Genomic DNA, 27,803 nt, shown 5'->3' on the forward strand with positions numbered 1-27,803 from the left:
ATATGTTCCAGTCTCTGTCTTCCCATACTGTTTTTACCCTTGACAACTCCCTCTAGTACCATGGAAGCTATTCCTTGATGTCTTAACATATGTCCTATCATTCTGTCCCTTCATCTTGTCAGTGTTTTCCATATGTTCCTTTCTTCGCCGAATCTGCGGAGAATCTCCTTATTCCTTATTTTATCCTTCCACCCAATTTTCAACATTCTTTTGTAGCACAATACCTCAGACACTTCTATTCCCTTCTGTTCCGGTTTTGCCACTGTCCATGATTCACTACCATACAGTGCTCTGCACTAAATGTGGTAATCAATTAGCGAAATAGTTTCCCCTCTCGACAACATATTTCTCAAAGCTGTCCAATGCATCAATCCAAGCATAGCATAGCGTGCACCTACTACCAACCTGATTTTGAAGTCTAATGGTTTCCACGGAGTCTATCAGGCGATATAGGGGACTACTCTTGCAAGAAAATTATGTAGATTAGTGTCAATTCCTTGTACAGCTCTCTTACTTTCTCACTTCTGTTAAATCTCCACATCCCTTCCATCTTCACCCCATAGAAATGGCGATAGGTGGACTGGTAATGATCAAAGATAAAATTAAAAAAAAAATTAATATCGGATATAGAAGTTCTGAAAATGTGGATAAAACACATACCTTAATGTTGGTAAATAAGAGGATGATTGTATCTCTATTGTTAAATGAAGTGCTTAATTTCAAACCAAGTTAATTCTTATGTAGTTTGCTGGAACTGCCAACAGTTGTGAAAGACAAGCAAAATGGTATGAATTTCGAGAGAAGTCGTTTGCAGTGAAAGGTATGGAGTAGCATCATTGTTAGAGATCTAGGTTCAAGTTAGTATAAATACGTCATTATCTCGAAATGGAAGATATCGGGGCTGCGTTGAAAGATTTGGAATGGATCACGGATCGACATTACGATGGAATAGAGAGGAGTCCTGATCACGTGAGGAGTAGGAAGCGTATGCTGTTGATTCTCAATACTGGACTGAACGGGGCACAACGTTAAAATGGTTGCGATCCTCTCTTGAAATCAGTTTACGGATAACAGAAACAAGAACCATCACTACAGATCTAGGGAGACCAAAATCGAATGGCTAAACTTTTGTTTCTCTTTCTCATATAAAAAACATTCCTATAATTTAATTTTCATTTTGTCACCAGGTCTCTCTCTCTCTCTCTCCCTCTCTCTCTCTTTGTCTCTGTCTCACACGTGCGCGCTTAACCTTCAATACACACAGAAATAGTGGAACCCAGCCCATTTGGGGGTAAATGGGTCAAACGTATCAAACGTAGAACTAAACGTTTCAGTCTGGTGAGCAAACCGCAGTGACAAAGCATTTCCTCAAGTCTGCGCCATAGAAAGCGCTATAGTCTAGTTCCTCTCTGAAATGCTCATATCTTCCACTAATTCAGTTGCTGTCTAATATTTATCCGTAGTCATAGCCATTGGAATGTTGTTACCTTCGGATGTGTTACGTTATTAAGCGCTACATCACATGGCTTTTATAGTCGTCCTTACAAAACAAAATGTACCTAATTTAGTGGAAAGTACAACCTGATTACGAAGATAGGACTAGATTTTGCTGAAACGAACCAAAGAAACAATAAGGCATATTTTAGTTCATTCTAATAAAAAAAATGCCGTTTTACGAGACTTAGTGTTTCCACCTGTGACCCATTGCACCACACGTGCATTTAGTTTCAACAAATAGCAGATCGCAGCGATTCTGGGAAGCGCGAGGCATTTTAAATTGTGTTTATGTCTGTTATCTCAGTGAAACTGCTTTTTCGTAGAACATTCGATATGAAAATGTTGTAAAGGGGAATTTAGTCTATCTTATGTCCAAATCGTCTTGTGAATCTTAGTTCCCTTAAAAATAAGCTATAAATAAATGTACGCTGTATGTACACGCTAACGTAAAATTGTGTGTGTGTGTGTGTGTGTGTGTGTGTGAGTGAGAGAGAGAGAGAGAGAGAGAGGGGGGGGGGGCGGAGGAAAGCGAGGAAGAGGAAGACAGGGACAAAAGCGGTAAGGAAGATAGGAGCCATAATTCGTGTATGTCAGCATCTTGTAGTATACATCAGTTCTTCTCTTATTGAATTGCTTATTTAGTTGCTGATGCGGGTCATCTTCTTCACACCACTGGAAAGATCCGAGGAAGATAGATACAGTTTGACTCAGCATCAGTATTAGTGCAACACCAAACGAAATGTGCAAGAGTGGAGTTAAAAATGTGATCGTGTGTTTTTGAAAGAAACCATCTAAATATGAATGTCTAGAAAGGGTTTTGAACATTGTTCTTGCAGATTGCTAGACCAATGCTCTCAGCATTTGGCTTCGTATCATTCTAGAGGAGCTTCCAAACGAATGCTTTCGTGCATGGATGAGGCACACGCATTCCATGTTTAACATGGACGTGAGATACATTTGTGAACATCTGTGATAAATCTGTGACATGAGATGTATCTGTGAACATTTTCTCCTCCCATTTCATTTCTAAGAAGGTGGACATGTAGCAGTACGTCCTGGAGCACAAATTATAGTGCAATTCCGTTACCTAAAATTATGTCATTTACGCTTTCAAGTGATTTAAACGTATCTTAGCTTCGTTATCTAGACTTGTAGTTACACTTTTAAAGAGATTTGTCAAGTATCAATTGCCGGCGCTGCCAATGTATATTTATTGCATAAACACTTCAAGAGATAAGCTCGCCGTATCTTTCTTTTCAAGATTAAGTTCTTGATAAGCATGGGAATATTCTGCGTCGTAAAACAAATCTTGGAAAGGACTATTGGCAATGACAGAGATTTTGTTCTTGACCATCGAACTACAAACGTTTTAGACCCACACTGTCATATAATGACTTGAACGCCAGACGGCTAAAACAATGTCTTCATCGACCGTTGTCTACACTAGCTGACGCAAGAAAGCACTCGATCTTGCCAAGCCGAGTCTCTATAGGTCTGCTTCCCAGAGCGAACAGATTCCGGAAGCAAATGTCCATTAAACGTGCTTACCACATCCTGTTCCTCCCGCGATTACTGGGACTGAACAAGATGTGCTCAGAACGCTTCCACATCCAGTTGACCAGTGCTTCAAACCACTGTTGATCACATCACTTAGTCCACTGTGGGCTGCAAGCTAGTAGTCTCCTGCCAGCGGTCTCCTGCCAGCATATCGGTTTACTCTTGTGGCTCCATACTGACGGGGTATTCTGCGCTCAGAAGTATTCAAATATCAGTCATATGCTACTAAAAGAGACCACTTAACTTTCAAAAAATACACATTTCACCTTTAAAGCGACATGCATTGACTTAAATTAAACATAAGTACATTTTCGTAAGGCAAATTGAAAAATGTCCTCCCAACAGTATGACGTAAGTATTCAAATAAACAAATCACAGACTTCTAGTACTTAGTGGATTCGAAAAAGCCCATTGCCTCGCATCTGATCGCCGACCCTGGTATGCTGCCGCGCCTTCACAAACACATCCCACCGTCCCCGAACCTACACATACTTCGTATCCTATCCCAACGCAGCTTCAACCAACTTCCGCCCCGACATTTATCCCTCCTTCCCACCTATCCTACTCCACATCTCCTTTGCCCTCTCCATCCATCCCCATCCCTTTACTCTTGTAATCAGTACCCTACCCATTCACCACACTACTCCTCAACCTCCCTTTTTCCCACAGACTGTATTTTTTTACTGTCCTACTCAACTCATATGTAACAGACCCCTATCGTTTTACCCACATCCCTTCAGCCGCATAGAACAGCCTCTGACAATACTTCTCACTCAGTGCAGCACGTCAGATTTTAAGTGAATAGTGCAGTGCTTCAGTGTTTTTTATGAGTAGAATTTCATCTTTCAGCGGTGTGTTTTTCAAATATTTGTATTTTCGTTTTTTAGCTGTCTGTATTTGATTTTTAATTTAAAATAGAAAAAAAACAGAGCCAGATTTGTTTTTAATTCGCTTACAAGAAGAGCAGAATAATGTACCGCCGACAGCCCACCCGCAGCCCATATTGGGAGAGGGATATGTAATAACACTAAATAAAAATAAATCTACTACTTGGTTATCACGCTTTCCCATGAGTAACTGTTGCCAAATGCCTTGGCATTGAAGGTATGGGCTTGTTGCGTCCGAATCGATATTATTCCATTCTTGCAGAATGATGTCTCTCAGTTTGGTGTTTGCTGGTCCTAATTTCCAATTCATGTCCAATATTCGTGATCGGGTTCAGGTCAGGCGACTGTGGTTGTGTTTTGAGTGTGCTTGGTGTGTTGTAGATAATCAACAGCCCAGCTAATTCTCAGGCATGCTTAGGACCGCCGTCTTGTTGAAAATAATAGTTATGGCCATGTTTCAGTTTTTGCGCTCTCTTGTGCAAATGTTCTTGTAGTATATTTTTTTAAACATACTGATTCATGTTGCCATCAGTAAAAGCTAATTCATCCACACCACTTGGTGGTAAACTCTCCCCCATACCGTCGCGCTGTCTCCCACATGTTTGACTGTAGCGTCCATACCTTTTTCGTTATCACTCAGTATTCTACTGGCTTAACACCTTTAATCGACCAGCACTTCGGTATACATTGAATTTGCTTACATCTGACCATAACACGAGTTTTCTGAACTTACTTTCCTTCGTTACATACTCATTGGCGAATGGTAAATGCTTGAACCTGTTTACTTTAGTTACATCCGGTTTTCTTCTTGGTGTTCTTGAACTGTACCCAATACTGTTCAGAGTCCTACAAACTGTTCTTCCATGAACCGCCTTCCCAAAATAGTTTTCCAGATGTGCTCTAATTTCTGTTGCTGTTATTCTGGTATTTTGCTTCACCATTTCCAGCACTTGTCTTCTATCTCTAGAAGTTTTCGAGAGAAACCTATCTTAGCTGATTCATTACCCTATTCCTCATTTTACAGCGTTGGGTGACGATCCACACATTGAACTGATTTCTGTGTACAGTTCCTCAGACTTCTTTAAGTGTTTCATGTTATTCAGGCGTACGCAAGGTGACTGTTCTCTCGTCTAAGGTCGTCTCTTTCCCTTTCTGACCCAAGTGTACTGTGACCACTTGTAACTGAATTTGCTTGTGTACCGTTTGACAGCAGACAAGAATGACTACTGAAGGTACAAACGTCAATATTTCCAGCGTTTGTTGTGTTTATTGTCTTATCATAGAGCACATTTGAATACTTGTGATAAGGTACCGTACACGATATCACATGTTTAATAATACACATGTATTTTTATCATACATAGGGGACATCACCAGTTAACTGTATAAGACAGCTGCTGTTTCTCGTAATTCTAACTTCATTCCCTTGTTATTTTTATGTTTTAAAATCGCTTGGAATTGGTATGAGCTTTTTAAGGTCTTTTGTCTCATATTTTTTCGCCAAGTTTGGCGATGACGATTTTAGCTACATGCTGTCCTAGTCTTGCTGGTCCACAATAGGAATGCTTGTTATTGCATGATTGTTGCTAATGGTGATTTTTTACAATGCACATTCACCTCGTGTTGATGATTAGAGTGGTAGGTCATGTTAAATGCAGCAACGTATTACCTATCCAAACACTGTTAAGTGAGTTTATTATTTTACTGTTGGAATTTGTTCGAATTACATACTTTGTTCAGCTGTTGAACATCCTTTATACTCTACTATACTGTATAATATTTTCTTAGGCTATTTTCTCCTCTTCCTGTTTACAGATCTGAAGATAATTTTGAAAGCATCCGAAACTAATCATCAAGCTTTACTTCTATGACAAAATTGCGGTCTAGGCATTTTAAAAGTATATATATATATACCTGGGAGAAATCATCCAGCCATCAGGTATCAACCTAAAGGCAAATGACGAAATAATAAAAAAACTACAGAAAGCATATAAACTCACATGGAACTATTATACCAAAAGTTCATATCCAAAATTGAGGCACTACAACACTGACGTGCTTCCGGAGGCACTGTATGCATCTGAAACAACACAAATAGGTGGGCAAACTAAAATCAAAGAAATAGAGAAACAAGAAAGGAAAATTCTCAGGAAAATTTTTGCCCCAATACAAGAGCAAGGAATCTAGAAGAAGAGACCAACATCAGAATTATATAAATACACAGACAAGATTACGGATACAATAAGGAAAAGAAGAAGAAGTTCTATGGACATATCCACAGGATGAATGAAAACAGAATTTCAAAGCGAATTCTTAAAGTCATCAACTCAGGCAGAGAAAAATCAAAATGGATAAAAGAAGTTGAAGAGGACCTCAGACAAACACACATAACAGTAAACGACGCAGAAAATAAAACTGAATTCATGAACATCATCAAAAAACATAAATTTTACACCACAACACAGAAGAGACCAGGATGCAAATGGAAGCGGAGCGAAAGAAACAACACAGTGAACACATGAAGAAAATTTGGGCTCAGAAAAAACATAAACAATCATCATAAAGTAATTCAAGTTCAAACGCTCTCTTTGAATGGGAATAATCGAAAATAATAATATAACTGCGGAAACAAGTGCAGCTTCGTTGTGGTCTCATAACTTTAAGGTCTAGCGCCTACGTACCTATGTGCACTTAAACTATAGGAAAGTAAGGCACAAGAGCAGCTAATTTTTTTTCTTGTTTTCTAGCGAGAGTGGGCAGCCGGCAGCTGCAGGCGCTGGCGCCGGAAGATCGCGCGGCAGCCATCACGAGCCTGGCGGATCTGCTGATGACCAAGCAGCAGCGCGTGCTCGACGCCAACAATGCGGACCTCGCAGAGGCCACCAAGAGCGGGCTGGCCAAGCCGCTGCTGTCACGGCTGTCGCTCACGCCCGCCAAGATCAAAGGGCTCGCCGCTGGTGAGTGGGCTGCCTGTGTCCGCACTCTGCTGTCATCCCGAATGTCCAAGACCAAAACCGACTATGTCACTGCGTCGGGTTTTTCTCCGTATTAACGTTCTCTCGCTACATGTATTGAAACTCATTTGTTTGTCTCTGACGTACACGCCGCCATGCAAAGCTGGTTGATAAAGCAGGCCGCTACTGCTCGAACGCATCACGCCTGTCATGCAGAGTAGACTACATACTGGGGCCCAGAAACCTGTTTCTTGCCCTTGACATGTAGGCTGCCCGTCAAAGCAGGTTAATTTTTTGATAGGCTGATACTGTTCGCACACAACATGTGTTTCCTAGTAGGTAGGCTAGAAGAAACACGATTTTGACCATTTCTCTACATTTATTGGAGTTAGGAAGTTATAAAACCACTAATACTCGCAGGTCTTGCTGTTTCTGTGCTAAATTTAGTTTAAATCAATCCCAGAGTTTTGGAGGAGATCACGGATACACACACAGACACCAAATACACTCTGCATTATATAGAAACAGATTATGTGATTGCAGGACAGTGACTGGAAGCTATCACATCCATAACCTTTGTCAGAGTATGCATATAGACCGACTTAAAGCGCAACGACAACATTAAAGTAATTGCAGTTAAGGCAGGTGCCAGACTGAGATTCCTGGAAGACTCCTTAGTAAGTGCAATGCACCCACAAAAGGGGTAGCTTACAAAACAATCGTTTGAGAAATATTTCAACACAACTCGTCAATCTTGGTTCCATACCAGATAGGATAGATAGAGAAAATAGAGAAGAGCAGCGCTTTTTGTGACAGGTTCATTTACTAACCTCAAGAGCATCACGAAGATGAACAGCGAACTCCAGTAGCACTGAATCACGGTGTGGTTTAATGTTAATGTTCTGAGAACGAACCTTTCTTTAAGAACCAACGAATATATAGCTTACTCCTACATGAAGATAAAATTAGAGTCCAGCTCACACAGTGGCTTAACAACAGTTGTTCTCCCGCGAAACATTCACAACTGGAACAGAAAAAAGGAGAAGCGACACCACCACACAAAGAACCCTCCACCACTGACGTAGTATAGATGCAGAAGCAGATGTATGTTTTTGAAAATTGTTTTGCGTGTTCAGTAATGTTTTTGGCAAGATACTGCTCTCCTAGTCCTTCATGGAGGTATCTAGTGCTAGTCCATTTGTGGGTTCCAGCCATTTGTTCTGTAGGCGCTGTAAGTTTTTAATTTGGGGCCACAGGTTGTACCCCACCCCAGGACGTCACTCCATATAGGATTGTTGGCTTCTTTGCAGCTTTATAAAGCTTTAGCTCTTTAACAGGATTAAAGTTTTTACTGCCCAAAGAAGACGTCAGTGCGTTCGTTTACTGAACAGAATAGACATATGAAACAATTATGTGTTCTGTGCCCTCACTAAAGTATTGTTTAAAAATCAGTCACTCTACAGCGTAATTACTAAAAGACCCACATTCTCCCTCACTTATAGCTTACACATCATCCCTCTATGTTCCTTCGCTTGCAGACTATCAACAGCTTTAAGAATTTGGATTCACAAGTTCCTCACTCCACTTCTATACCCCTTTTTTCCTGTTAGTCTTTGAGTCATTCAAATCTTCATTTTTATACATTCGATGTCCAGAAAATTTCGCTGTTTTTTTTACTCCTCTAACTTATCTTCGACTGATTTTACACAGATATTAATCTCTCTGCGCATTGCATAAATACAACAGAAAATATACAATTATAACATTTACATACATACAAATTTACATGGTGCAGATAATATAGAATGCCAGCAAAAATTAGGGTCTCAGTCTAACAAGAACTATATGCTGCCCACACATATTCGCAACTTCTAACTGAAACAAAAATTTATATAGAAACAAAACAAAACCAAATAACACAACCCATACTTCAAAAATAGTTTGGGGATCATGAGTCAGTCTCCATCCCTAGGGTATACTGCAGCAAGTATTTCCCTAAGTCTAGCACAAACCCAGTCATCTAAACTCCACAAAAGCAGTTGTGCACCACCTATGCTTTTCTTTTACAGTAGTGCATGAAAGGATTAGGAGAAAAATATGCCACAGACCACAGCCTAAATTCTAAGAAGCTAATCACAAAGCACGCAAACACAGTTTGTAACTATAATATTTTTGTTTTTTCTGTTCCTTGAATTTGTTGAAGTAATTATGTATTTAAAAAATTGTACTTGCATGATTTTTCGCTCACAATGCCTCGCAGACAGTGTGACAGAACACTGTCCACGATTTCTTTACTTTTTCGGGTCACTGCCTTCTTTGAAATTTTCCAATTCTGTTGTTGTTTTATGATGTTAAGTATCTCAAGAATTTCTAATACAGGAGAAAACACGAAGATGTGTTACATACTTTCAAAAATTATGAAGGCGACAAGCGAGCTACTTCATTCTTGTTTCACATACATGGTTTCAGACTTTAAAAATTTTCTTCTGTAAAGTTTTTGAAAAGGAGATTTGCTCCAGCTGACTGTTCCATCCAACTGGAGGCAAACGTCTGCCGCAAATTTAATTAAAACTTACGAAAAAGGAAACGAAAGCGAACAAGTACTCCATGTTTCAGTTCAGTGAGTAAACACTGAAATCAAGAACCGTGAATGACAAATTCTAAAGCATTAATAGAAAAAGTCAAATATTTGATTGGTCAACGTTTATTTTTCCTGCACACTTGTACGCAGTACTGGCATTTACATGAAGCATACACTCTCACATTTCATAATACGGTTACACCACAACATACGACAAACAGTCGCGAAACTCTATGGAACTAAATAATGGAACCTTTTGACAGCTGCAGCAATGCTAACAATCAAAGTGGCTAGCACGTAGTAACAAAAGAACTGCGTGTTGAAAAACTGCATGGTATAAAACGAGAAATTACTATTTTTTATGCTTTTACTTCCACATTTCGTATTTCTCAAATACTAATAGGAAAGTGTAATTAAACTAATATCCCAACCCCTGCTAATATTAACATAAAATAAAATCCAAGTGCAATTTATCACGCTGATAGGAAAAAAATTGCAACATCAAAAAATAATTAATGAAGAGAAATGAAAATCTAGGAATACATCTGTGTAGGTGATATTAAGTGATTAAAATTGCAAGATCACTCGTTAATGTAAGCGCAGGATAAGCCATTGCAAATGTGAAATGCTGGTACATTAATAACCACTGTAACCGACAAAATGCTGAATGCAAACACGCAACCGTACATGCATTATGTTGTACAGGTGCCGGATGTCAGTTTGTGGGATGGACTTCCATGCCTGTTGCATTTGTTCGGTAAATAGAGAGACGCTAAATACTGGTTGTGGATGACGCTGCAGTTGTCGTTCAATGATTTCCCCTATGTGCTCGATTGAAGACTGATCTGGTGATCGAGCAGCCCAAGGCAACATGTCGGCACTCTGTAGAGCATATTGGGTTACAACAGTGCAGCAGTTCACTTTGTACGTATCACTGTCAAACACTTTGTAAGAAATAACAATTATAACACACCAAAGTTCTATTTCAACTGCTAGAGAACGCACTAATTTTCGAATAGGTGATCAAAAATTCCAATGTGACCTAGAATGGCGTTGGGGGAAGGGGGAGGGGGGACAAGCAGGTGCACAGGCACCTGAAGGGGGTTTCCTAGCCTGTGTCCATTACTAAATAAAATTCAAATGCAGGTTTTCAAATCTGCATCTGTTATTTTGAACGAAACGTGAGCACTGGAAGGGATCACTGCACCTGCTTGATTGTTTTAAAAAAACACATACATGTATCGTTAGTGGATAAATTAATACAAAATGCCACGTCCTGCATACAAGTCATGGCCGGTACTTCAGACATTGTAGAGCCACAAATATTATTACTACATCCATGCAAGATTTGTAATATTTATGAACGTATTTTAATTTCCATCAGCTGATGCCAGATTTTATGCAACTATAAAAAGCTAATGTAAGTAGGGATAATACTTTAATCATCAAATAAGTTTATTTCTAGCCATATCAAGCGTGTATGTTACGTGTTACGTACGAATCTTAAACTTCGAGCACCTCGTTAAGATCTGGTGTTGCAAACTAAGCTGAAGCGCTCGTTTTGACAAGTTTCATGTGATAGAATTCAGAGTGACATAGATTTCGGCTCGCGGGCTATGACTGGGCACGAACCCCAAAGTGTTCAGCCTCGCTGCACATTCCCCCCATCGCCACGCCAGGTAATCTGACAGTGAGGACAGGGAAGACTGGAAGACTGGAAACTCGCCACATCTAAATAGCAGTGCCGTTGCACTGCATACAAATTGGTTTTATATTTTACATTTCTCAGCAACATAGATCACAAACAAAACAAATTATGAGTAGTATTCAATTATTTTTGGCACACTGAAGACATAATTTTTATCTTACATAACCTATCCACATACAGACAGATGCAGACATTTTCAGAGTTTCACACTCATGTTCCTTCGTAATCGTGAATTATTTAGTTTCATAACAGAGAAAAGGTAATCCATGCAAATATGTCGATCGAAATAATGCAGCTCCTTAGCAGCCTCATTATGGAGACTTGGAAATTCTACCCAAGGAAAGCAATGTAGACGCCCTGTACGGTTTTAACGTAAAAAGATTTCTAATTAAAACTGGTATTACCATGCAAATCAGTCAGTTACATCTCCACATGTACAGGGGAGCTTTCAGCTGAAACGGAAAATGATCTTAAAAACAGCTCGAAAACGGTGACACTGTCCTCAAAACCTTTATAAAATTTTCTGTGTAATTCTTTCAAGGCTAAAATTAATTCTTCAAACCTCGCGTTTTCTTTAAAGACAGTGAGTTTAGGGAACTCGCCTGTCTTTGTCAAAATGTCTCCCACTTTTAAAAGCATCCTCATCAAAACAGAAAGAAGTTACATGTGGTGTCTGACTTCGGGCAGTTTGCAGTCAAGTCGGCTTAAAATGCAAAGTATGAAATCCATTTAGGATATTCTAATATTCGATCATAAATTCAACAATAGCGTGTTTTAAATCGAATAATCGGTACAGGGATGCCCCCTGACTTAAACAATGTACTTTTCAGTAATGTATGAAATCTTTACTCTCTTTGTTCAGTTCTATTACAAACTGTTGCAGCAGAAAATGTCACAATGTGTGCGATTTCAGGAATTTTATATTGGTACCACTAATTTCTTCACATGCTCCATGTCTGCAAATTTAGCACAAACTGTTCCTTGATGCACAGAAAACTGAATCCCATCTGTCGATAGTTATAATTTTTTCCTCTTTCATTGTTAACTAAACATTTAAATTCTCTCTCCTTGATTTTGTAATGTCGTTTTGCAGCAAATATGCAGTTGTTACGGTGCAGGTATTTAAGAACGACACTCTCGTGAAATTCTGCGCCATTTTTCAAAATTTTGCTGATCTTGATATACAAGAAAGTATCCGCAGTATCGGCTGTGCAGAGACGAGACAGTGAACTTGATAGTATTAGCGACAGTGACAGTGACAAAATGCAGTGGTGGCTCACACAAAAATATGCCAATGTGCGACAATATGGTGGCCCATATCCTTTCGGCTTATCAATGGTAATAATCGTAACTAAGTTGAGTGTTTCAATTTTACATATATAAATTGAACCGTTTAAACATATTTAAATTTTATAACGAATAGTTTATCATTGCGAGGAATAAAATGGAAAGAAATGTTATCGGCGGGAATCGACCCCAGGTCCGCAAATTACTAGTCTACGCTTTAGACCACTCGCCCATGTTGGAGTTGAAACAAGATGTTTAAAAAATCTGCGCTTGCGCCATACGATATGTGCAGTTTCATAGAAAAATACTGATATTTTGAATTCAGTAATCTGTGAGAAATGATTGACTCCAGATGCAATATTTGTTCAGAATATGAACTACCATTCCTAAAACCCCATTTATATTCTGCTAAATTACTCGCCAGTATCGTTTCTACTGTGTTTAGTACAGTCTTGGAAAATATGTTGTATGCATCTGGTTGTAAAGAAATTCTTCTGTTGTATTACATTTTGTTTATTGTCTTTCTTATGCACCGGATACATCAAGTCCTCCACTCTCCTGGGAGTTTTTCTATATTCCAATTTTTCTCCACGATTAATGTTAGCTCTTCTTTTTTACTTTTAGTAGAGATCCTTTCAAAATTTCTACTGTAATACAGTCTTCCCCTCAAGCTTTATTATGTTTTAATAACTTCTTGAACTCCTTTGACAGTTGAGGGAAAACATTCTTCTAGGTTTTCATCGATGTTAGAGTATTCGAAGTTACGGATTGGTTCTGAACAATTAAGAAGCTTTTCAAAATGTTTTGTAAGTATCTCTAAATTTTTAGTTTTACAGAAGCCAAATTGGAGAGCCTTATCCAACGCCCCTCTGTTGTAAATTTACATTTGAATGACATGTACCTAACTCTTTAAATCTCACCTTCTCCCCCAAACACTTACTGGAAAAGGGCCTCATTAGCATATCACCTACAGATCACATACAGAAAATACTTGCATACTAAATTTCCTTGTATGGTCGCTTGTTTTACTACCATCTAGACTCCAACCTTTTGATTTAAAAGTGTGGTAATCGTAAGTAAATCGAATATATTATTTTTACATATATAAACTGAATAGATAGTTTTAAATTCTGTAGTTAATAGTTTAACATTGTAAGGGAGAAGAAATGAATAAAAAATTAATATTGGTGGGAGTAGAAACCAGGTCCACAAATTACCCCGTTATTGTTTAGGCCACTCACCCACAGTCTAGTCGTGACACTGAGCTTTTAAAAATACCTCATGCTCTACTCTTGCTCAGTATATTAAACGCAATATCAAATATCGCTGCGCCGCTTCTCTGAGCTGATCGTAGTGCGGAAGGCTGTCACATTTTCGTCCGTTTTATTTGCTTACCAGCATACGTTCGAAGAGAAATGGCAGTTTTAGAGAGAGTTCCGGCTCGCATTTGAAGAGAAATGTCGTAAGTTTAGTGCAATTTCCGGCTCGCTTTAGAAGAGAAATGGCATAACTTTAGTGCGATATTTACAGTGAGCTGTAGCGCAGTAGCATATGATAACCCGCCGCCACTGACGAAATCATTTCAGAAACTGAACATGTTTTAATGGTTAGGTCGACAAGGAATGAGACACATTTCGAATAAGTCAGTGGAGTGGAAAAAAGGCCTTCAGCAGTATATAAGAAGCAGAAGCCGTCAGGCGAGGACATGAGCAAACACCGAAAAGATTGTCATGGGACTGAAAAGTAATCACTCTTTCGCTTCAGGGAAAATTTCAAAAAAAGACTGGTTTGGCAAGCAAGGAAGTTTTGTGATGCTTTACTTGCCAGTTGTTTTTGCGATGCACGAATGTTTCTAATATGACTCTGGGCTATGGCTGGGATTTATCGGTACGCCCAAAAAGATAAAATAAAAAATGAGTGAACGTTGAAACAGCTCTGATCATAGAACGTCCTATTTAGAATGGCGCATATTATAAAATGCCCTGAATAGTAGTTCACCAATAGAAAATCTCTTAGATCGATACATTGTAATAGGAGAGCAATATTGGACCGAAGCATATTGCATCGCTTAATCTAAGGGATTCTTTTTCTCTTGCAAAGAAGTTGAGCATTGAGATGTGATAGTGACTTGGTCGGAGATTGTCGAAATGATTGTTTTTTCGGCGCCTTTTCGTTTTTGGTGAAGTTTGATCCAATTATGAAAAGCATTTAAGGAAAGTTGAGGCTTCGCAACAAGGAAAAAATTGCATGTTTCATTATCTATCGCAGTCTTCATAACGAATTCATTTAAGTAGCTGGAGACTTCATTAGTCGAACTATTTTAACGCAGATAAAACGCTACAAATACTTTTTTCTGTAGATGCAACTCCCAATGACGCGCAAACAAAGTAAAACGTTTTTATATTGCATTACGATTATGTTGATGAAGGAAATCAATACAGAATCAGAGCTCGTTTTCACGACATAGACGACTATAACCAGAAGACTGGTCATTCAATCGCTGGTTTGCAATGAGCTGAACCGTTGAGGCTTACATCTTTCAGTCTGGCGTGGGTAGGGTTATAGAAATAGAAGTTATATGAGTGGCAACTATCAGGAAGCTCAAGCGCCTATATTAAATGAAAATCCATTGGTAATTTCTTCACCTTGCGGTGAAAATTGAAGCCTTTCTAGCAACCATACTCCGGAGAGTATCATGGATGTAGTCACTTTTTAAAAAATTGATTCAAATAAATAGTTTTTTCCATTCTAATGGCAAAAATTGAAAGTCTGTAAAGATCCTGTCTTCACAGCCTGTCGAATAGGAAATGGTCTGCACGAATAAATGCTGTGAATCTGCTTGCTAAATATTTACCAGGTTACAAAGAGTAGTTGAGCTTGCATTTAACTTTAACTAGACTGCAGAGGCACCTATTGAACTAAAGGGCATTCAGGAGTATTTGAAATATTCAATGTATCTTGTTGTTTTCATTGTGGTACAATGTGAGTGCAATAAACATACGAAGTTTGTGCTTCTAGCACCGTAAGTCACAAAAAAGTTGAAAGTGTCAATATTAAGAGTCTAATGTAAATTAAATAAATTAAGAAATATTTGGTATAGTACTTACGCAGAATGTTACAAGGTAGCAGCAAATATTGGAATACTACCCGACTTAAACGTAACGATTCGCAGCACACAGTAACGGAAAGGCAATAGAAAACGCTTTGTAGATGAAACACAAGGATAGATTCAATGCCGAGTCCAGAGGACAATTTTAAACGAAATGTTTCAAATGTTGTTCTAGATATTGTTGTAGGAAATTAAACTATAAGGTATGCCGCCTTAGACAGCATGATGGACACGTTTGGTTTATTGTGGATCTACATAAGCCTAGACGATTGTACACTACCAGAGAACACAGAAGGCATGGCATCTCTGTATAGCATAGAAGTTAACTAGAAATTTTGCGTTCAAAAAACTTCACACATCTAATATGGATATGTGACACTCCCCTCTGCGTATTCTCAATGCTCTTCTTAAGTGGAATTTTAATAGCATGTTTCTAAATACAGTGATAGCCTTACTGACTTTCTGCACTTCGCCTGTTACTGTCACCGAAACAAAACGTTCTTGCAACAGCTAAGAATTGTTTGAGAAATACAATGAGACAAGGGCGACTTGTTGCACTAGCTGTAATCGCAATGGAATAAGTCATCCCGCTCATGAGATTATACCGGTATTATAAAAGTTTGCATCTAGGAAAGCTAGAAGGAATTTATAATTTTGTAAAGTATCGAACTTTTGTATACTTTTTTCCATTACAATTTTTGCGACTTTATCCAAACAACTAAGTCTTAAAATAAAAAAATAGGGGATGGCCTAGGAACGTTTACCCAGGGCCTGAAAATCCTAGCTGCCCTGGACGTGACACAGCAGAGAATAAAACGCTCTCACTTGCGAGTAAATCAGATGTTCCGTTAGCACTATATAGATCAGTACAATCACATAACTATGCCAGAGTTGGGACGGAATCCTCTGGAAAATTCTGGTTTCTACAAGTGGATACGCTATCGTGGTACCTCACACCTCATGGTCATGGACCGTTTTCTTCACATCAGCAGAGTCCACATGCCCGTATGTTGGAAGAGTGCTTCTAGTCTCTTACGTCTTCTGGGCGCAGACACCCTACCGTCCTTCTTAGGTCTTCCACTGAGTCACCTGCTATTACTTTCCAACTGATACTCACTTTTGGTCACAGTAGGTTGCTTGGAGTCGTGATCATGCGGAAAAGCAACCACTATCCAGAGGAACGTCAACATTTCCTTAATATGGCAATGACTTTCAGAGACCGCTGTTGCTCGGTTCCGTAACGGATGCCCGACATACACACGCCGAAAAAAATGCAACACTCGCAACGACAAGGTTATTTCATTGACAAGTAATGTGTCAGGTAGTTTGGTATTGTACGAAGATATGGCAAAAAATTCAGGCCAAGTAAAACGCACATATCGCAGTAAGGGGTGCCCAAGCATTCTCATTAACACATAGTTTACCCCCATTGGCGACGGCGCAAACGTGTATTCCCGCTTGCAAACGACAGTAAAGGTCGTGAATGACATCCTGCGAGATATTATCCCAAGCACCTTGCAACCTCTGTTGCAATTCGACAATGGTTCTTGCACGCTCTAGAAAACGAGTAACTTCCTGCCTTTCCATGTCCCATACGTATTGAAATAGTGAGAGATCTGGTGACTTTGCTTGGCAGGGCTCATAAGAGCACGTTGCCTGGCAACAGCCGTACGTAGACCAGCGTAGCCGTACTAAAAAAGCATAACACATTCCTGTAGAAGAAACTGAAGTCGCATGCAGATAATCGCCTGTATAATGTAGCGGGAATTGGTTATTTTACCCTGTAGAAACACCAAATGTGACCATGAGTTGTAATTGATAGCCCGCCACACGATGAAGCCTGAGGTGGGTGGATACACTCCGAAATAGGCCGCACACCATGTTCACACTGTACACGTGTACGTCGCATACAGACAGAACTTGCTTTATCGCTGAAGACAGGAGAATGCCATACCACTCTCCAGTCGACTCTTTCCCGACACCCGAGTAGCCACACAAGGCGACGTGGTGATGTCAGTGGTACTTGGTTCAAATGGCTCTGAGCACTATGGGACTTAACTTCTAAGGTCATCAGTCCCCTAGAACTTAGAACTACTTAAACCTAACTAACCTAAGGACATCACACACATCCATGCCTGAGCCAGGATTCGAACCTGCGACCGTAGGAGTCACGCGGTTCCGGACTGAGCGCCTAGAACCGCGAGACCACCGCGGCCGGTGGTACTTGGTCAAAGACACGCGTGATCTTAGTCCTGCTGTAAACAGGCGGTTCCCGATGTTCCTCGGTGACCCATCAGGTCCTACATGTGCCAAAATTTCTTCCCTGGATGATGTTCGATCGGCCACTGCTACCCGTTTAAAGCATCAATCTTGATGTGCGTCTGCACTACGTGGACGTCCTGAACCTGGACTACGGGTGTGGGTATGATCCAAACGCATTGTGCCCAACACATGCAGCTCCATCTGCCCGCGGGCCAATAATGCGACCCGGTTCAAGTGGCTGCAGGTGTTCGACAGGAATAGATACTCATTGGCAGGGCTTGGTTACAACCTTGAATGACGCACTGTTCACTTTTAAACTCCCCACAGTTATGGCCTACAGAGTCAAACAGAAGGACCACAGACATGCGTGCAGATCGCCGTCAAATCGCCGAGACCATGATAAATGAATCACTAACTCTGAAACCCCTCAGTATGCCTGTATTACACATGGTGCCACTGAACACAGTGCTTGAGAGTGTTGCATTATTTTACCGGCAATTTATGTCTCTGTCTTCAGGCATATCGGCAAAAGAACAGACACCACGTACATACATCGATCGGACAGAACATTATGACCACTGACCTACTATCGGGCAATAGTAGCGTTACCTGGCGAGGAATGACTGCTAGCGGTCACGCGCACAGAGCGTGCAGTATCATGGAGCTTGCTGTCAGTATGTGGAATGGGACCGATAGCAGATCGTGATGACCTGGAGTCTCAGCATGAGAATTTTGGAAACTGCACGACCTGTCGCGTGTTCGAGGGGTGCTGTGGTAAGTGTCTTCAACATGTGACGAAACCAAGGTGAAACCACGTCCAGACGTCGTGTTGTTGGGCTGGCACCCTTCATCACAGATATTGGATGTCGTAGACCGGGCAGACTGGCAAAACAGGACAGGACTGTGGTGGAATTAACATCAGACTTTAATGCTGGGTAGAGTACACCACAGAGTGCACCAAATACTCCCAACGACAGATCTGTACAGCCAAAGACGACTGAAATGGTCACGTGACCATCAGCACTGTATGTTGGCGCAGTGCCAGAGCGTTGCATGGTCTGATGAATCCCGACACCTTCTTCATCATACCGACGGTAGGGCGCGAATCGGTCTCTTACAGGGGAAGAGGTTCCTGACGCCTATCTGGCGGGAGGGAGACAAGCTGGTGGCGGCTCTATCATGCTGTGGGGAAAATTCAATTAAGAATCCGTGGGTCTAGTGGAGCTCGTGCAAGGCGCCACGATGACCAGGGAGTATTGTGAAGTAGTTGCAGACCACGTATACCGCTTAAAGACGATCACGTTTCCGGACAGCAATGGTATTGCTCAACAAGATACTGCGCCATGTCACAAGACCAGGAGTGTGATGAATGGGTTCAAGAAACACAGTGTCCAGTTCCAATTGAAATGCTGCCCCCCCCCCCCCCCCAACTCACCAGATCTGAACCTGATCGAACATATCTGGGATGTCATTGAACGTGAAGTCAGATCTCATCAACCCCTCCCCTTAATTTACTGGAATTAGGTGACATTTGTGTGCAGATGTAGTGCCGACTCCCTCGAGCGATCTATCTAGACCTTATTGCTTCCATGCCACGACATGTCGACGCTGTTACCTCCGTCAAAGGTGGACATACCGGCTATTAGGTAGGTAGTCATATTGTTCTGGCTGATCAGTGCATAATTAAGATGGTGATTGCCAATAATCTCTTCAGTGAGAAGAACACCAAGCTCGAACTCTTGTGTGAATTGGATAGATGCTGCGAGTAATGGGCCTAATGTATAATGGCACTAAATCCATGTTTTGCGGTATAAGTTGAGAATTTTGTTCTGACGCGATGGGTTATAGGGTAGCCAGTACAGTTATGGTAACCACTGTGTCCGAATGACGTAGTGGTTAGCGCATCTGATTAGTACACAGGAGAGCTGGGTTCAGATCCCGCTCTGGCACAAATTTCAACTTAACCAGTTGATGCAAATCAATATCCACTGGCAGCTAATGTCTTTAATAGCTTTGTGTCTTGATTCGGAGTGACTTCAGGATCAAAATGGTGTCTGTTCTTTCGGTCAGGCCTGCGCCAGATCGCCGAGACGAGCCACCAGAACGTGAACCGCGTGCTGAGGCGCACGCGACTCGCCAACGGCCTGGAGCTCAAGCAGGTCACCGTCCCCATCGGCGTGCTGCTCGTCATCTTCGAGTCGCGGCCCGACTGCCTGCCTCAGGTACGGTACACTACTCATTCCGCTCCAGCAGAGGTTTGACGCAGCAGGTATCGATTTTTTGGTACGGTTCTAGTTTCTGGGGTGCATAAGCTACATATATATTAGTTTACCATTACTGTCCTGTCTTTATGTGTGGCTCACATCGGCAGGTACTACGAATATGACAAGGGTCATGGTATCATCGAACACGTACTTTTGCAGTCAATTGAAAATTTAGGGATGTGCTGCGGAAGACTCTAGTAAGCGTTGATAAGAACATAATACTAGTGAGTAACTGAAATTGGTGCTGTTCTGAAGACAAAGTGCATTTGTCGTTACGGCCAATGAAATACAGTTCGATTTACACTTGTCAGGATATACGCTGAGGTGCCAAAAGTCGTGGAATACCTCCTAATACCGTGCCGGATCTTCTTCTGCCCATTACAGTGCAGCAAATCAATGTAGGAAGGACTGAACAAGTCGTTGGTAGTCTCTTGCAGAAATACTGAGCCATGCCGCCTCTAAAACCGTCAATGACTACAAAAGTGTTGCTAGTGCCGGAATTTTTTTTTTTTTTTTTTTTTTTTTTTTTTTTTTTTTTTGCAGGAATTGACCTCTCGAGTATGTCCCATAAATCTTAAAAAACAATCTCAATCGAGACTGTTTTTATTGATTTTTAGCTTTTTATACCGATCGCTGCTGTGTTCCATTCACAGAATGCGTTCTAAAATTTTAATGTCCCATAAATGTTCGATGGGTTTCACGTCGGGTGATGTGGGTGGCTAAACCATTCGCTCGAATTGTCCAGAACTTTCTTCAAACCAATCGTGAACATTTGTGGCCCAGTGACATGGTGCGCTGTCATCCATAGAAACTCCATTGTTGTTTGGGAACATGAATTCCATGAATAGCTGCAAATGTGAATACAGCCCATACCATTATAAAGCCAGCACCAACTTGATCAGTGCCTTGTTGACAACTTGGGTCCTTAGCTTCGTGCGATCTGCCCCACGCTTGAACCCTGCCATCACCTCTTACCAACTCGGGAGTCGCCTCACCAGGCCACGGTTTTTCAGTAGTCTAGCGTCCAGCCGATATGGCCAGGAGTCCAGGACACTCGCGTCGACCGTCTGCTGCCACAGCCAAGTAATGCCAAATTTCGCAGCGCTGTCCTAGCGGGTACGGTCGTTATAAACCCCACAATGATTTCTGTGGTGATTCACGCATTGTTGCCTGTCTGTTAGCACTGACAACTCTACGTAAACGCTGATGCTCTCGGTCGTTCGTTAAGTGACACCATCGGCCGCGGCTCGTGGTGAGAGATGATCCGTGAAACCTGGTATTCTCGACACGCTTTTGACGCAGTGGATCTCGGAATATTGATTTCCCTAACGATTTCGGATATGGAATGCCCATGCGTCTATCTCCAACTACAATACCGCGTTCCAAGTCTCTTAATTCCCTACGACATTTATCATGTCGGAAATGTTTTCACACGAATTATCCGAGTAAAAACGACAGCTCCGCCAATGCACTGCCCTTTTATACCTTGTTTACGAGATACTATCGCCAGCTTTAAGTGTGCATCTCACTATCATGACTCTTGTCATCTCTGTGGACGGCCAGCGGGCTGCACCGCTCCCGCCCTCCAAATACTCGTACACCAGTTGGAGGCCGGCAGCGTGACGACTCCAAGTCTGCTGCCAATTCCGCTGAGTAAAGATTTGTTTCTAGCAGTTTTCAAGCAGGAAATCTTCCCAGACGCGAATATTTCGCTTATTCGAAGAAATAACTCCAGTCCTAATAAATATCAACAACAGATTTTAAACAAAGTTAGAGACATTAAAGAGCTCCAAACACTATGAATCTCTGTGTATGTAATTGATGCTTGTAGGAGATAAAGAGCTGAAGCTTCATACGTGCTTCGAGTTAAATACCTACAAAACTGAAAACAGAAACTGCATTCCGAAGCTTAAATATGGCAAACGCAAAATACTGTACGAAATTGTGGAAAAATCTTGACTAAGGAGCTATTCTGATAATGAAAGAACATAATTTCACTGAGTTCATTAGTTTTCTCTGTGTGATGTCTAACTTTAATTAACTGAAATATTTAGGAAGACTATTGACGTCTATACTACACGTAAAGTTCGGATATTTTTATGTGATTTTTGTAGTAGATTTTCTATCGCTGCTAGGAAAGGAGGAGCGCTTTTAGCGTCAGCGGTGAAACTTTGAACCTTAAACGTAAGATATTAACGAATTTAAATCAGACCATAGATCACCGATGTCTGATGGTCGAGTGCAGGAAAAAGCTCTTTGACAGCGTCTAGCTTGATTATTCTCGGCGCATGGGAGGCGAGACTTCAGTGCCTTCATGGAATAACTTTTGCGGTTGCCGACAGAACCACGATTGTATGTAAGCGGACACCTCTTCGATCGTAGTACGAATGTCTTTCTTCAGGTCCCCACAAATACGGAAATTGCATGGGAAGAGATCGGGATTGTGTAGAGTGTGTGTAAGGGGGTGTTTAAGGGCATTCCAGTGAAACTTGTGGGTGGACCTACGTGTGGGCAAGGTCATTCCGACTAAACTGCTGACGCAAAAACTAAATTAATCTCTCCCTGTGCCGAAACCACATAGTTGTGCGAGCACTGTGGGTAGCAGACGATGCGTCATATGAAATTTTGGGCCTGTCCGTGAAGCGTGCTCGTGTAGCCGAAGCAGTTAAGGGTACCTGTCCGGTAAAGCGGGAATTGGATTCGAGTCCTGGTCCAGCACAAATTTACATTGGTTTCTAGTATTTGTGTAGCTGTGGTGGTACCGTATTCGCAACTGCGTATACACTTCATGATTTAATACCGCTATAAATGATCAAAAGTATCTGTTTCTTTGGACATGCATGCGTGAGCAAAGGAACATTGCACCAGGCCTTGCAAATAGTGTGAAATACAGACCCTACACTACTGTATTTACCGTAGAGTAGATTTGCGGAACATCATTTTTTTCTCCTTAGTAAGCCACAAAAATATCAAAAATGACCCGAAAGTTTCAGAATGACTTCAGAGCTGTTAGACATTGTATGTGTTTCCATTTCAAGTCCTTATTTGTCCCAGAAGAATCTTATTCTCCGCGGCTTGCAGAAAGCCATACATTTATATGCTCCTTGCTTAAACAAACAGAGGTTGTTCCGAGATGACTTAATGCGAACATGAAAAGAAGCCTCAGTTTGGATTCTGGCACGTTACTTTGCCTCTGGGACCACTGAGTAACACGCGCTGCTCTCCAGCAGTGACCTGGATCTGCATTTCTGTCGTCGCTCAGGACCTCCCTTCATTAACTACGAGAAATGAACTTCCACTTCTCACTTAGTTATGCTGCTTCGTTAAGTTCCGTATTATCCTCTGAGGAATTATTAACATCTATTCATTAATCTCTGAAAATGAAAATCAGATGTTCGTTAGTTTTGTTCGTTAGTCTTCCATAATCGCTAGAGAATTTGTTAACGTTCCTGCGCAAAATCCACTATTCTGGTTATTCAAAAGCACTCTTCGTATTTCACTTGCATTAATCAAACCACCGGTATCGCTCAATTGTCGCTATGTCGTTGTTATCCACTTCTCTCATGCGCACGCCTGGGTTCCCGGGTTCGATTCCCGGCGGGGTCAGGGATTTTCTCTGCCTCGTGATGGCTGGGTGTTGTGTGCTGTCCTTAGGTTAGTTAGGTTTAAGTAGTTCTAAGTTCTAGGGGACTGATGACCATCGATGTTCAGTCCCATAGTGCTCAGAGCCATTTGAACCATTTCTCTCATGCGCTCATCGTTATCGAGCATGTTAATCAACAGGGAAGCAAAAAAAAAAAAAAAAAATGCAACAGCACGACGAAATGCACATCAAAAAATTGTGAGATTTACATCCAGAAATACTGTCATTGACAAGCCTACGACATCAGTAGACGAACCTAGGTGGGGGACGGATGGGGGAGGGGGCAGGGAGGAGGCGAGGGGGTAAGGGATGGGAGGGGAAGGAGGCAGGGGGGAAGATTACCACTGTGTTCTGTCGGTCTCCGCTGTCAGCTCCCGAAATCAGAGAACAAGTTCTGTGCTCGAGTACTGCGATCTTTCGAAAATCCAATCTGCAGTAATCAACATGCATCCTGCAAACAAAAATCGTGTCCGGTCCAGACAACTCTCTTTGTTCAGGAGACATAGAAGGGATTAGATACTGGCATTCACGTTGATACCGTGTTCCTTCACTTCCGGTTCCACACTTTCGCATTATGAACAAAATACGTGCGTACGGAGTATCAGGCCAACTTTGTAACTGAACTGAAGAGTTTCTAGCAAAAGGTTGTGAGAGAAGCTTCGAGCGTACTTTGAGGATATGTTATACAATCATTGTGTTTCATATTATAAACCACTGGTGACTCAGGACAGTGTATTTAACAACCTTACATCAGTATTTACTTCAGTTGCAGAACAATAATTATAGCTATTAGGGTTAGTATGTTTTAAGTTGGTTAGTACCTCCAGGTACATGTGGCAAGAGCACGCCATTAATGCTTATTTTCCTTTGGGCAGCAGGTCTGGTGTTGAAGTGTGGACGAGTGGACGCAAAACGGTCAGCCTCTACTGACACGCGTGGTTCGGTTAGTGGTGCAGTTACGACCGTGTAGAAAACATCAGGTAGTAAATTACGTGATGTGTTTGCGGGAAGACTGTTAGACGCATAGAAAAAGCAACGAACACACTGAAATAGGTATATACAAGGTCTGTTCGGAACGTAAGGTCCGATCTGAGACGCATGAAAAAGCAACGAACACACTGAATTGGGTATACACAAGGTCTGTTCGGAACGTAAGGTCCGATCGGCCGCGAAATGGAAACCACTGTGAATATCAAAAATATTTTATTTGCAACAGTTAGCTATACCTTAGCTATACCTTCAAGTTACTCCTCTACATAGTCGCCGCTCCGGCTTAGACATCGGTCGTAGCGTTGTACCATGTTTCAAATACCCTTGTCAGAGAAGGCAGCCAGCCGCCAGTGCTTTCCGCTAATTCTCTATACTGGTCTAAAGCTCGTTGTCTGTGTCAAAATGTTGTCTTTATAGCCATAGGTACATGTGAGCAGAGATGATACTTAGAGGGAGCCAATTAGGGGCTGTATTGTGGAAGACCAAACACTTCTCATCTAAAACGCTGCAGGAGCATCTTCAATGCCCCTGCCAAGTGCAGCCGAGAGTTTTCATGAAGAAGAAAACACATGACCGTTACACTACGTGGGCTGCGTAACATCAGGTGAAATACTTGGCGGGAGACAGTTTTCTAGACATCTTCACGTGCTCACTGTGGACTCAGAACTGAGAAGAGCGACGTGACGCGATCGACAGATACATTAGAGACACTAGCCAAGTGTGTGCAACGGTTCATCGGATTGTAACTATGGTTTGCATTTCGCAGCCGATCGGACCTTACTGTCCGAACAGCCCTCATACAAAGCTACCAATGATCAAATATCTGTATTTGTACCCATAACATCCTGCAAGTCACACCGTTATAAAATCGTAGATAAATGCCAGAAAAGCTGCCGAGGACAACACTTGGTGCAGAGTTTAGTAGTTGACCCCCAACAAAAACAGATGTAACCCACCGCCCATAAATAGCTGTGAAGACCTATTATTAAGTGATTACATTATTTCTGCACAATCACACCCATTGAATACCTGTGACTATGCGTACGGTGCAATTTGGAGTGGAATGACAATATAAAACTAATCTGTGAAAAAGGCAGATACCAGACTCAGATTCATTGGAAGGATCCTCAGGAACTGTAGTCCATAGACAAAGGAGGTGTGTTATAAAACTATAGACGAAATAAAGAAAAGCAAAGAGCAGCGCCTTTCGTCACAGGTTCGTTTGATAAGAGGCTCATCCAGCTCCAGTAACAGGTAGGCAATGTGCATCAAGGTGTTTACTGTAAACATTTCGACAGCATATTTTTCTAGAAGACCCAAACCGTTCATTGTTTCCTCCTACGTATATTTCGTGAAATGAATATGAAGATGAGGTTAGAGAGAGTCAAACTCGCACTGAGGATTACCAACAATAGGTCTTCCCGCACACCATTTATGATTGGATCTGGAAAGAGGGGGGGGGGGGGGCGGATAGTGACCTCGATACACAAAGTACCATCGACCACATACCATAATGTGGCTTGCGGATTATTGGATCCAGTTGCTCACACGACGCCCAAAAGTCCCCGTTCCAGTTATACCACAAAATAATAATCTATAATGGTTTCGGGTATCAAACACTGGCCCTTCCCCTGCCTACTCTGGTATATCGATGCTTAGGTATCACTCAAATTGTATGACTGAAAAGTCGGATCAGTATGACGTCCTAGATACACACGTATTTTAGAAGTCAGCACGATCTGCAGATTCAAATATATCTCCGTATGATGTTTAATGTAAGAAAAAAGCAGCTCTTCACTGCCAAGCGTGACAGGACCCGCTTGACAAACACTGTTGACATACATGTCGTTTAACTATAGAACAAACATACTCAACCTGTAATATGTATGCCAAGCAGTCTGGCCTTGGTGCGTACAGTCTAATTCAGCGCTGTTCGCAGTGGCGAGATAATCGGCCACAAGGTATCGAGGCAACGTCATCAGTTCATTTTCCGATAGCCGCTCAGATTGCAAGATGCCTCCATCTTTAAAGAACTGGATTCGCATTCAGTAGCAGTGGGATTAATATCACTGACGAGGCTGATGTCCTCCCTCATCCACATATATTCTGAGACTGTGCTCTGTCTATGATCATCTCGTTCTCGATGGGGCGTTAAATCGTAATGCCTGTTTTTATCGCAAGGCTGATCCGGCATCATGGTGTTTTTCTGATGTTCCCGGTGTGCAGAGTAGCAGTAATTTTCAAGTGCGGTTGTTTGATAGTAAAATATCCTAAAATAACACGAACAGATTGGCTAATTGTAAAACCATCGACTATGGTCGACATCCAGTGAAAGGGTCGTTGCTAGCATATATACTTTTAGTATGATCATGGCGAGATGTGTCACACATAGTTTGACATCGATAACAGAGATACAATGCTATTCCAGACTGAAGCTCGTAGAACCGCTCGGTCACATCGGCCTGCTGCGAGCTAGGATATGGGAGTGGTAAGGTGACGAGCATACAGTAAATAATCTTCAAACATACACTTAATTTACTTCAGTGGCCCTATTTAAAAATACAGTTTCCATACTAATAAAGATAATTTTGAAACTAAACAAATACTGTGAAGCATTAGAAGATCGTCTCAGGGGCGCTTGATGGACCTCACAACAGTTTTGGCCACTTGGAGGTTGATATTATAAAGACCACAATTTGACCGCAAAAACCTCTAAGACAACAGAACAGTCAAAATTACAAACACTCCTACAGTGGATTAACAATAAGAAGGACAGCATTAGCAAATCAACAGGCGTAATAATTCACAAGAGCAATCAAAGATAATTCCAAAACAATGGGGTTGAAACGAACGAATTAACAAACGCGCGATAACCGATACGAGTTCGGCCCACACCTCGAACGGTTACAGATTCTAACACACAGAGAATATACATTAAATTTACATAATCAAAACAGTACACCTGTCACCCAAACCATGACAGAGGAAACAGGGATGTACAACTCAAACTGTCTGGCCCACAAATATTTGTTTACAGAATAAAATTTACATAAGTAAATAGTTT

General features: G+C 41.4%; 1 protein-coding gene across 1 annotated transcript in view; it reads left to right on the forward strand.

The window, feature by feature from the left end:
- LOC124548628 (delta-1-pyrroline-5-carboxylate synthase) overlaps window positions 1–27,803 on the forward strand; it is a 201,280-nt gene that overhangs the window by 114,478 nt on the left and 58,999 nt on the right. Inside the window, exons 8-9 of the mRNA XM_047125184.1 lie at window positions 6,689–6,898; window positions 19,913–20,064. Coding sequence (XP_046981140.1) covers window positions 6,689–6,898; window positions 19,913–20,064 — 362 coding nt within the window. The remainder of the gene's footprint in view (window positions 1–6,688; window positions 6,899–19,912; window positions 20,065–27,803) is intronic.

This window comes from Schistocerca americana, chromosome 1 (assembly GCF_021461395.2).
Source record: "Schistocerca americana isolate TAMUIC-IGC-003095 chromosome 1, iqSchAmer2.1, whole genome shotgun sequence".
Classification (NCBI taxonomy): domain Eukaryota; kingdom Metazoa; phylum Arthropoda; class Insecta; order Orthoptera; family Acrididae; genus Schistocerca; species Schistocerca americana.